At 45.1% G+C, this 12,256-nt stretch overlaps 1 protein-coding gene across 1 annotated transcript; it reads right to left on the reverse strand.

Annotated features, from left to right (window-relative positions):
* Nucleotides 1-762: 762 nt before the first annotated feature.
* On the reverse strand, nt 763-8,304 carry Mat2a (methionine adenosyltransferase II, alpha). Its single transcript, XM_005385425.2, has 9 exons — nt 8,083-8,304; nt 5,454-5,531; nt 5,233-5,355; nt 4,424-4,536; nt 4,196-4,339; nt 3,670-3,888; nt 3,288-3,470; nt 3,002-3,135; nt 763-2,389 (listed from the first exon to the last, which is right to left on the reverse strand). Exons 1-9 carry the CDS (start codon nt 8,171-8,173, stop codon nt 2,287-2,289), a joined length of 1,188 nt encoding a protein of 395 aa, XP_005385482.1. The 5' UTR covers nt 8,174-8,304; the 3' UTR covers nt 763-2,286.
* Between the last annotated feature and the right edge of the window lie 3,952 nt (nt 8,305-12,256).

The following is a 12,256-nucleotide window of genomic DNA, read 5'->3' on the forward strand; positions in this document are numbered from 1 at the left end:
GCATAGCAGGCGAAGCCTCATTTGTTTTTACAGCTGCTCCCCACTGCTCATATTCCCATCTGAGCTCAGCCTTGGGCCACAGCAGCAGCATCAGGTTTTCATGAACACGAGCCTGTGAACTGCATATAGGAGGGATCTACATTACATGCTCTGTATGACTAATGTAATAGAAGTACACAATGCTTGGTTAGATCCCCCAGGTCTCAATATTCTCAGCCAGACTACAAAGCTGAGCTACTACTTTATCAGATATTGGCACAAATGTGCCAATCTCAGCCTGCACATACTCCTAATTCATAGCCAATAAGGTCAATAGCTTATGAAGCCTCTGGGAATTTATAGCACAGTCATTTATGTAACAGGCTCCATTTTAATTATCATTTTTTTTTAACACTGGAACCCACAATGCTAAATCTACTAAATATAGGTATACTGGGCTGGAGTATAGCTTGGCAGTAAACTGCCTACCATGCACAGGAACCCTTGGGTTTGACTTTTAGCACTAAAGAGTGATCTCCCCACTTGCCAGAAGTACAATGATGGATTAAGGTCTTTTTACTCTAGCCATTCACCTTTTATCACAGCATTATCTGTGTTTACAGGAGTCCACTACTGGTCTTAGAATAAGCCTCTTCTCTCCAGATAAATAAGGTTGAAGTGTGAAAAAGGTATTGGCCAAGACTAATGTTCCTGAATTATTGATTATAATTCTCAAGGGCTATTAAAGGTAGAACTACAGCATTAAAAAAATAATGGACACAGTTAGGGTAGAACCTAGCATTTTATTTAGATCTTCATTAAACTGTTGGAATTGAGAACCAGACATACGTAATAAACCTCCAAAAATAGATCCTGAAAGGCACTTTCCGCTTAGGGCAAGCAGTCATGGAATAAGCATGTAAACAAGCTGGCTTCTCTGTACCACACCAGCCAAGTCAGCTTTCTCCATGGCCAGCTGCACCAGCTCTGCCCTCCCTTCTATAACACCAGCCAGACCCCCTGTAGGTCTAACCCAAGGTTTTTCTGTAGGACACCTTGGCCTACCTGGGAATGCTGGAAACATGTTGTTAAAGGAATCATGGTGTTGAGGAAAGGAAAAAAAAAGAAAGAAAAGAAAAAAAAAAACTTTTTAAAAGCTGCCATCTGAGGTGATGGCTTCTCTGTACTTACGCCATACCCCAGAATACAATAAATAAGCAATTAGAAAATGTTCAAGTATGAAGGGATTTCCTCCTCCCCGCCAAAAGCACTGCTCTCTGAAGGAAGCTGGTTTCTCTGTAGCTACACCAGCTGTTCAGAAAGCTCATTGGACCTGGTTTTGAAAATAAAACAAAGTTAAAACCCTGGGAGGAATTATTGTGCAGTGTGGAATACTCAGTCTTTCTTATAAAGAAAAAAAAAGTTATCTGGTACCAAAGTGTGCAACCTACAGACCCTCAGGTACTGCCCTGTGACTTCTCTGTATGACATCACAAGGGTGCCAAGTGCCTGTTTTTCTAGACTAAGTTGGTGAGGTTTGGCTAGTGCTGAAACCATGCATAGGATTGGTTTTACTAAATTAAAAACCTTATTACGTACGTCCTCCAAAAGACAGCTGAAAAGTGGAGATTTTGATTTGGTGCTGTTAGAGGTGGCAATTAGAGCATAAGCACCAGGGAGATGGTTTAATAGTAACTGCCTTTCTTTGATGTCAGGCTAGAGCTCCAACTGGAACTTGCGTTACATGCAAGACTGATTGGATAAGGAACACTCCCTGACAAAGCTACATAATTAGAAATGGATCAAGTTACAGGGCGAGTTAGGAGAGGGCTTCACATTCATAATAGAGCTCAAGACATTACAAATTCATGCTGATAGGGCTGTGGCATTGCCAGACAGGCTATAGTGGAACTACAAGTACTTTACGTGCACATTACAAGGACATTTTCAGCATGGTGGGAAAGTCAACGCAATTAGGACTTTGGAGGTTTGGGTGATAGGGCACAAAGGTTCAATTTCAAAGCATTATTCACTACAGTGTTGTCTGTTTCTAGGCAGTTACATGGATCACCTATGCTCGCTAAATTCATTATAATGGTGAACAAAACACCTAGGGACAGAATAGCAAGCCCAACTTACAGTCCCCCACAAAAGCTAAGATTCATGTCATTGACTAAAGAGTGACTGCCAACTGATCAGGAGCTGAAAGAGGACAGGAAAAATTAGGGAGAAGGGCCCTTTCCCTCAGAGCTTGAAGGCTTCTCTGTAGCCTACGCCAACAAGTCTGGGGAAAAAAGGCTAACACTTTCAATATTTAAGCTTTTTGGGCACTTCCCATGGGAAGCTGTCCCTACCAAAGTGGCCATAGGCTGCAGTCCTCTGATAAATTGGCTTCTTCAGATCCAGATCCCTGGAATATATAAGTCCGTAACTTAATATGTAGCATTCAATTAAAATAAAACAAAACAATCAGCAAGACTCATTTTCAAGAGCTCTGGCAAATGAGTTCAGTTCTCTGGGGTATGCTAGGAAAAAAGTTTGTGGCAGAAATGTTTGTTACTTTCCTGGTGTCCAAACTCCTTGCACAGTTCTTATTAGTAACTACAGCTCTTTTTCCGGCCCTGGCTCAACAAACAGGAAAACCATTATTCTGAGGAATTCCAATTACCAAAAAACTCATCTGAGATCACAGAATACTTACCAAGGTCCCACTGCTCACTATGGTTATTTCCTTTGTAACAGCCTTGAACATCCCACTTATCTACATATTAAATTTCTTAGGTCAAACACCTTTAGGTATGAGCAAATCCTGTTATCTATTTGTTAGTCTAAGCCATGGAACACTAATTTTATTTCTCAACTAAGCCCCCCCCCCCCCACAGGCAATTTAAAGCATCAGCACATTTTGGAAATTAGCTATTCCCCCACTTAAGGAGTCTACCTTCACCCCCTGGATTTAAGTAGTATGTATACACACCCACACCCTTTATTTTTCATTAGCAATATGCTTTACCATCTTTACCTGACAATGACCCCAGGGCGAAGATCAAAATTCTTCTTCACAATCTCTAACAGTTCTCTCTCACTCTTCTGAGAGGTACCATAATGGAAAATGGAGATCGACAAGGGATGAGAAACTCCAATAGCATAAGAGACCTATAAGGATCCAAACGTTCTAAGAGTTAGTACTTCTAAGACATACTTGAGTAATACGTCGGCATAAACCAAGTAGCTAAGGTATTACTAAATATCCTCCCAGCTTACACAACTTTAACCATTCCAGTTACATAAAGAGTATATAAATGTACCTGTACAAGAACCCTTCTGCACAGACCTCCTTTAACAAGGGATTTTGCCACCCAACGAGCAGCATAAGCAGCTGAACGGTCCACCTTGGTATAATCCTTTCCTGAAAAGGCACCACCTCCATGAGCTCCCCAACCACCATAAGTGTCCACAATGATTTTCCGGCCAGTCAAACCAGCATCACCCTGGAATTAAAGGATTTCAGTCATTTTATACCTAATCCTCCCTAATAAATGGTTCCACATTAGGTTTTGTTCTAAACCATTCAAGATTCACAGGTATACTTCACAAAGCCTAAAAGAAAGTGATAGTAGTGAAAAATTCCCCAGTAACCTATGATCCAAAAACAAAACACAAACATACAAAACCCTGAGTTAACATTACCTGAGGTCCACCAATAACAAATCTGCCGCTTGGCTGTAGGTGATAGATTGTGTCCTCATCAAGATACTTTGCAGGCACAACAGCCTTAATAACCTTCTCTTTTAGGGCATCTCTCATTTCATCAAGACAAACTTCCTCATCATGTTGAACAGATATAACAATTGTGTGGACTCTGATGGGAATCACAGCACCTCGATCTTGCATATACTGCACAGTCACCTTGAAAACAACATCGGTTATCAGAATGCTGCTTACCAAACAATAACTAACTCTATCTTAAGTTATAACACTACAAAAACACAAACGTTACTCTGCTCAGCTACAACTAAATAACTTTATGGATTTCCTATGCTAGTGTAATTCGGGACAGTACAACTTCTTGGTTTTTGAGATAGGGTCTCACTATGTAGTTCAGGTTGGCCTTGAACTCACTATGTAGCCCAGGCTGGCTTGAACTTGTGGCAGTCATCCTTCCTGCCTTGGTCTCCTGAAGGCGGGGAGACAGTTCAGCTTTAAGATCACTTACTTGGGTTTTTGAATCTGGGCGTAACCAAGGCAGAGTACCACTGCGGCGTAATTCAGCCAGTTTGGCATTTAGCTTGTGGGCTAACACAATGGTTAAAGGCATACACTCCTCAGTTTCATCAGTGGCATAACCAAACATTAAGCCCTGAAAAAGGATAAGTCACTAATGTGATCATTTCAAGTTTTAGAATATATTTTTAAGAGATGCAAACAGCCTCTATCACAGTACCTGGTCTCCAGCACCAATGTCTTCTTCATTCCGGTCAAGATGAACACCTTGAGCAATATCTGGTGATTGTTGCTCTAAGGCCACCAGCACATTGCAAGTCTTGTAGTCAAACCCTATAAACAAAAATGTTTTTCTAGGCAAAGAAAGTCATAATACCTTCTCTATTTACAACACAATTCACAACTCCATTACAAAGAAATCAGATATAGTAGTCCTCTATCATGGTTTTAATTTTGTGCTCTTAGTTTTTTCCAATATTTATCTCAAAATATTAAATGGGAAATTCCAGAAAGTAAATTTGTAAATCTAGCCTGTTGTTCTGAACATGATGAAATTCTGTCTCTCCCAGAAAAGGAATCACTCTTCTGTCCAACATGTCTAAGCCGTATATGCCACCTCCCCCTTAAGTCACTCTGCAGCTGTCTACTAGCTGTTATAGCATACAGTATGCTCAAATAACCCTCACTTGAATTGTCGCAAAGCACAATAGCAGTGTTAGCAGTATGGATGTGGCAAAGACAATAGCTAATAAAGTGCTTTTTTTAACATAAAAAGTACATCAGAAGTATAGGGAAGAAAATGTAGTTTAGCGATATCTAGTATGTAAGGGTAATGGGATACCTACCCTACACCAAAATGTCATACTTTTAAGCGGCTGGAATAGAGCTGGAACAAACAGCAAAGTAAAACAAAACTACACAACTGGAATTTAGGAGTACTAGGAAGGAACATTCTAGAAGTTTCAATTATCATTAGCTCTGCTGGAAATGGAAAAAAAGCTTAGTAAAAATGCAATCATTAAAACACACCTTTGGAAGAATCATCATATCCAATGTGCTTAATGGCTTCACGAACCACTTTCTGGTAGTCAATGGCAGCTCTGGAAGTAATTTCCCCAGCAAGAAGGATCATTCCAGTTTTAGCAACAGTTTCTAGTAAAGAAAAGGTTCATAGCAAATGCCACTTTTACAAACGTTTTCAATGTTACTTTTTATGAGTTGATAAGTAAGCACACCCGTTCTGCACCTACCACAAGCCACTTTGGCATCTGGGTCCTGCAGAAGGTGGGCATCAAGGACAGCATCACTGATCTGATCACAGATCTTATCTGGAAGAGAAAATCCTTGACTTAATTTTTAAAAACTTATTATGAATGTCTCATTCCCATCAACTGGAAAAGCTAGTTTTGCCTTTTTTTTTAAACACTCTGGGTAAAACATACAAATGTACAATAGTGAACAAATCAATGGCACAAACGATGCAGATCTTAACTGCTATTCAAAGCACTGCTTTATCACAGAGTATATGAATATTAAAAGCTAGAGACAACAGTGCATGTTAGTTGAAAACTTGACACCTTGGTCACTGTACAAGCTCATCAACTCAGTTAAGCCAACACACTCAGCACATTTAATGCATCTTAATATGTTTGTTTTGTTTTGTTTTTCATTTTAAGACAGGGTCTCGCTATACAGTTCAGGCTGGCCTTGAGCTCACTTTGTAGCCCAGGCTGGTCTCGAACTTCCAACAATCCTCCTGCCTCAGCTGGGATTACAGGCGTGCGCCACCATGCCTGGCTTATACTATGATATATATGCATTTTATTTCTTACAAGGACTTTAGCCCTTCCTTCAAGTATTTTTATTTTTCTAAGAACAACCACTAAAACTGACATTAAACAGGTGAAAAGTAGAAATGACATTTTAAAATTTAAAAGCCTAAGCAAAGAAACATTTAGTTTTAGAGTATTAACTTTTTTGTTTTTTTAATTTTAAAGAAAATAAAAAATTTTTAAAAATTAAAAACAATACAGAATTTCAAAAAAAGATAGGAAATCAACAATGGTTGTTATATTTCATATTATCTTCAAAGTACTTGTTCAGATTACCAGATACAGGCACATAAAATTGATCAAAAATTCATTAATTTTCAAAGACAATTCTTAAATCTAACCAACCAATACGGTGAACTTTTCTGCCTTACTAATTTTTTCAACAGTTGAAGCCCACTGTGATGGTACATTCGCATAATCTCAGTACCATGGGAGGCTGCCTGTGGTAGGATGATCATGAGAGTTTACACCAGCCTGAGCCATTTAGCCATTCTCAAAGTAAATGGGCTGAGGATATAGCTCAGCAAAGGCACTGGGTTTCATTTCCAGTGGAGCTGGCTTGCAGCGGTCATGCGAGAGCACAAGGACAGACACACACACTCCAGTCTACTTTTTCTACAGCTGATAATTCCACAGGTGTTACCAACCAAGTCTTAAAGAACTAAGATGTATGCAGATCTGCCTCCTTAATCTTCAACACCAATTAGGGCAACAAGAGAATTTAAAGACTTCAACAAAAGCTCAACAGACTAGAAAATGCTCAAATTAGCTAGGTGTGGTGGTGCACACCTGTAATCCCAGCACTCGGGAGAGGCTGAGGCAGGAGGATCGTTGAGAATTTGAAACCAGCCTGGGCTACAAAGTGAGCTCAAGGCCGGCCTGAACTGCACAGCGACACTGTCTCAAAACAAAACAAAAAAACCCCGCTCAAATTAATGCTGAATCTCAGAATATCCCCCACCATACAGTATATCATTATTGAGGGAGGGACAAAACGCCCTCTCTCCTGAATTTTCTATAACCATTTAAAACAGAACTATGTATTCCAGACTCAAATTTAAATGTCAGATAACCCCGCAGTAGAACGTATGACCTTCAGAGCATTCACCAAGGCTGCTTGTGGGATTTCACCACTGGCACGGCAGAATTCTCAAGTAATCAAACTAGCGTCACGTTATTGTGGCCACCCTAAATGTCTAGAAGCAGTCCAAAGAGCACAACAATGGCATTTACTGGGTCCTGTGTTCAAGTACGGATTGGAACTTCCAGGAAACAGCTCCACTCGTTCCCGTGCAAATTCCCATAATGGCGCTTCGGTGGACAAAGCCCGAAGGAAACGTTAAGCCAAACCTCCACAGTCGGTGAGACTTTGAAAGGAAACCCAAACCAATGGAGCCAGCACTGAATTCACACTTCCCATCCTTTGCACCCACGGTCCAAATAAGGACGGCCTCGCCGTGCACTATATTTAGCCCGAGGCTGTCACCTTGAAGCCCAGGCTGGGGTCGCCTAAGGGCACGTCCGTGTTGCTCAGGGTACCCGAAGCGGCAGTGGCGAAGATGACAGGACGTCACGAGTCACCCGCCTCCACCCCCAAACCGCGGCCTGGGGCGCCCCTCGCCCGGGTGCCACATGCGGCTAGCACGTGGCCGCCGCTGCAATGCGGGGCGCGCGCGCCCGCGGGCCGGACGCGAGCACGCGGGGAGGGTCACCCACTGGAGATTTTACCGACGCGAGGACCAGCGGGGAACAGTGCCCTCCCCGGGCAGAACACACACTGGGGCGGCCCCCGCCCTTCTCGCTTTCTGGAATCTTCCGCCGGCCTGGGCGCGCGGCCGGATGGGAGGGGAAGACCGGGACGGGGAGGGGGAGGGGGAAGGGAGCGGCGACGGGGGCCCGCGCGGCGGCGACGCCACGAGGAAGGCGCGCGGCCGCCGTCCCTCCCACTGTCCGCACGGCAAGGACGGCCCTCGCCCACCCCATCCTCGGCGACCCCGGCCGACGCTCCCGCCCGCCCCTCGCCGTGTCCCAAGCCCCGCCATCTCACCTGGGTGGCCTTCCCCCACAGACTCTGAGGTGAAGAGGAACGTGCCCTCCTCGATGAACGCGTCGTGGAAACCGTTGAGCTGCCCGTTCATGTTGGCGATGGTGGACTGAGAGGGCGGCGTGGAGGAGACAAGCAGACAGCAGCGAGAAAGCGACTGCGAAACGCGCACACTACGAACGTCGTCCTACTTCGAGAGGGCAGGCGGCGCGGAGCGAACGACCGGGCCGGCGGCGAGGCCCAGCATTTATAGAGCAGCGCCCGCGCGCGCCCGGCTCGGCCCCGCCCCCCGGCCCCGCGCGCCAATGCGCCACTGGCGCGGAGGTGGCGGGGAGCTAGAGGGAGGGACCGCAGCACCCCTGGGCCGAACCACTCTGCGAGGCGGGGGGAGGCAACGGAAGCAACCGCTCCTCCTGAGAGTACTTAGCCGTTTTAAGCACTTATAAACAAGGGGCCAGTGGAAATACGAGTCCACAGAGCCGTTGTGTCCTTTCACGTCCCACGTGGGAGGAAAGGCGCCGGGAGCTTTAGAGCCCGGCTCCCCTCTGCTGTGACGTGGCACCTTCCCACCGACCGTTGGCCGGAATATCAGTCCGCTAGGTCGCGGCCCCCAGCGGTGGCGGGTGGAATCGCCGGGTTTATGCTCCGGTTCTGTCGTGTCAAGGGTCCTTCCGGCCGCCCCGCCTGTGGACGCCTTGTGACAGGGAGCCGGTGGCTCTCGGCCATGTGGAGGTGGCCATGTTGGCTGGCCCGCGGGCGTGTCATCCCACAGCCATGTTCTTCCCACCCTGCTCGCCGCCGGCGGGTGGAACTGCTGAGGGGCGCCCGCCCAGTTGCTAGTAATTTCTTGGGTAATGGCTTCCTGGAGAACGGCTGGAAAGAGAGCTCATGAGAGTGCTGCTATCGATGTTAACAATGCCGTCCCCCTGTCCGCAGCGTGTCACCCTTCCCTGACCCTAATGCAGAGGCCGCACGCTGCCCTCGATGAGCAAGGGGGCCGCTGCTGGGGCTGCCCCGGCCCTGCCTGGCTTTCCTGTGCCTCTGAGAAGACAAAAGGAAAATGGGGGTTCAGAGATTTCAGTCTTTTGTTCGAGAGAAACCTGAAGGAGCCTTTTTTTTTTTTCTTGGGAGAAAATCCCTTGGAGCCCTTGGAGGAGCCTGGGCGGCTCTCTCCGCGGGAGAAACCGCCTGCTCGGGCCGGAAGCCGACGCTTAACATGTCCACCTGCGCTCGTCCTAGTTTTGCCCGTTAATGGGATTACAGAGGGACAAGGAAGGAAAAGGAGCGACACCAAGCTGAGCCGACCAGGAGTGGGGAGCGATTTCGTGGCGTCCCTGCGGGAAGAGGGGCACGGAAGGGCGGCTGTCGCTGTATCTCCCGCAGGCTGCGACCCCCGTTGGGGATGGCCAGGGCTACTGTCACGGTGGCCCCCCCAGCGCCAGGGGTGACAAGAGCACCGGAACTCGTGCCGTTCGTAGGCCGGCTCTGCGCAAAGGTTGCGCTTCGCCCTGCGGAGGTGGACACACCCCCTGCAGCAGACGCCAGCCGCCCTTCGCTAGAATTAGGTAAATTGTGAAGCAGAAGCCTCTCGGTGAAATGACGCGCGCGGGGGAGAGTGGACGGGAATTTGCAGAAGGAAACAAAGGAAGCATTGGGCTGTGCCGAGGGCATCAATAAAGAAGGCAAAGACGGCCTCATCTGCAGCCTTAGCGACCACAGCTGTGACCCTTCAGAGCAGGCAGCCAGGGAAGGTTAAGTACAAAAGAGGATGGGTAGGTTATTCTTCCTGGAAGGATTTTACTTTTCAGACTAACCCTTCATGGAAAAATAACTCTAATACTATTTCATCAGTTTTTCTTTTAGTATTATTTCACTTTAAGAATACTATTTTCTTCAGCGGCACAGTGCCTGCCTGGCAAGCAAGAGGTCATGAGTTCGATTCCCGGTACCGGAAAAAAAAAAAAACAACTATTTTCTTAAATCACAGTGAGTAATAGAGTTGTCAGTTGAAACCGTATGTGTAGGCTGATCACTGCATTACTTCCCAGCAGAAAAATCTATACAGGAAGCCAGAATATAATTAGAAGATTATTTTATTAATAAGGAGGCAGAAATATAATTTGAAGGTTAGTTTATTAATAGAGAGGCAGAAGAAGGAGATTACATGATTGGCTCATTAAATCCTGATGTCTCTTTGTTACCAATTGCACAGTGAGCTCTTCCTGCCAAGACTGAAGTAGAGAGGTTGTTTGTCCAACACTGTTAAGTGTCCGGGACAGGACTGGAAAACCCTACTCTAAACCACTATATTTTACCTTTATCAAGGGCAGGAAAGAGAGTAAGTACTTCTAATCTGGACAGGAAGAGCCCACTGTGGAGTTGGTAACAAAGTGGTATCAGCCAACTTTCCACTGTTTTACATTGACTTTTTAAATTTTAATTTAATTAATTAATTAATTTATTTATTTATTTATTTATTTGAGACAGGGTCTCCCTGTGTAGTTCAGCCTGGCCTTGAGTTCATTATGTAGCCCAGGCTGGCCTTTTTTTTTTTTTTTTTTCCCCAGTGTTTTTTTTTTTCCCAGGCTGACCTTGAACTCATGGGGCTCCTCCTGCCTGTTTCCCAGTGCTGGGATTACAGGTGTGTTCCACCGCAGCCAGCAACATTGGCTTTCTTTTAGTGAGTAGCAGTTCAATTTGTTAATTTGTTGCTTCAAAATAAAGCAGGAGCCTGACCTGGTGGCAAGCCTGTAATCTCAGGAGGATCAGAATTGGAGGCAAACCTGGTGGACATACTGTAGCAAGAACCTGTCTCAAATAAACAAGAAACAGTTGCATATTGTGCACATGTGAAATCCTAGCATTTTGGAGGCTCAGGCTGGAGAATCACTATAAGTTCAAGGCCAGCCTGCACTACAAAGCAAGACTGTCTCAAAACAAACAAGCAAGCAAACAAAAAACAGCTTGAACTACAATTCAGACCAGTGAGACCCTGTTTCAAAAACAAAAACAAAACAACAACAACAAAAAAAACAAAACAAAAGCAAAAATAAAGCAGAACCCATTTTCATTGATTTTATATTATTAATATTGTCCATTCCCTTCTTCCATAAATATTTACATCTGTGAGGCAGACCCAGGTACTGAGGCTATAATAGTCCTAGTTGCTGCCTATTTCAAGCTCTGAACGAAGATTCCTGGGTAACTTCTTATCCTTTACACCCAAGTCAGCTGCTATTTTCTCGGTGAAGCTTTTACCTACAGAGTTGTCTCAAAAGGTGTTTTCCTTCAGGGTGTTTAAGTACAGCTTGCAATTACAGATTTAGTGAATTTTGGATGAATGACTCAGATTCCCAAATAGGTTTGTAAACTCCATGATAAGGTGGTTTGGTTTTTCAAGTTTTATATCGAACGCCTGGTGCATACAAGGTGCTTAAGAGTGAGTGTGTGTGTGTGTGAGAGAGAGAGACAGAGACAGAGACAGAGAAGAGACAGGAAAGGAGGAGAAGGAAGAGAGAAGAGAGAGGAGGAGAGGGAAAGAAAACAAAAGAATGAATGTAAGGGATTGTAGAAGAAAGTAGGGAAACAAGAGCCCTTCATGTTCATGTGAAATAAATGAAGTCCTGCTTTTAGTCACAAGCATAATAAGACAGAACTCTTTACCAACAGAGAAGCACATGGCCATCCTGTTCTAAGAGGAATGAGGTTTCTCATTTCATAGGTTAGTGCCTTGAGGGTCAAATAAACCTGGAGAAGTTATTGGAAAGAAAAAATTCTTCTGCAGTGCAAAACCTGATTTGGCAGAAAAAAGGAAGATGATAGTATAACAAAGAGCACTAGAAAGGGGTGAAGATAATGAGGAAGCTCCCAAGTTATGAGTCTTAATACCTTCTGTCTAAATGACAGGCCAGGAGGAACGAATGTAGGACAGATGTCTCAACACTGTGCCAACTGTTTATAGCCAAAGCCTGGTTTCTCAGATGATCATAGACCCAAGCTAACCCAAGTGGGGTCACAAAGGAGTACTGTGTCACTGGGTGTGATGGCACATGCCTGAATTCCAGCACTTGGGAGGCTGAGGCAGGAGGATCACTGTGAGTTTGAGACTAGCCTGGGCTACAAAGTGAGCTCAGGGCCAGCCTGAACTGCATAGTGAGACCCTGTCTCAAAAAGACAA

This window comes from Chinchilla lanigera, unplaced genomic scaffold (genome assembly GCF_000276665.1).
Source record: "Chinchilla lanigera isolate Chin_1 unplaced genomic scaffold, ChiLan1.0 scaffold00023, whole genome shotgun sequence".
Classification (NCBI taxonomy): domain Eukaryota; kingdom Metazoa; phylum Chordata; class Mammalia; order Rodentia; family Chinchillidae; genus Chinchilla; species Chinchilla lanigera.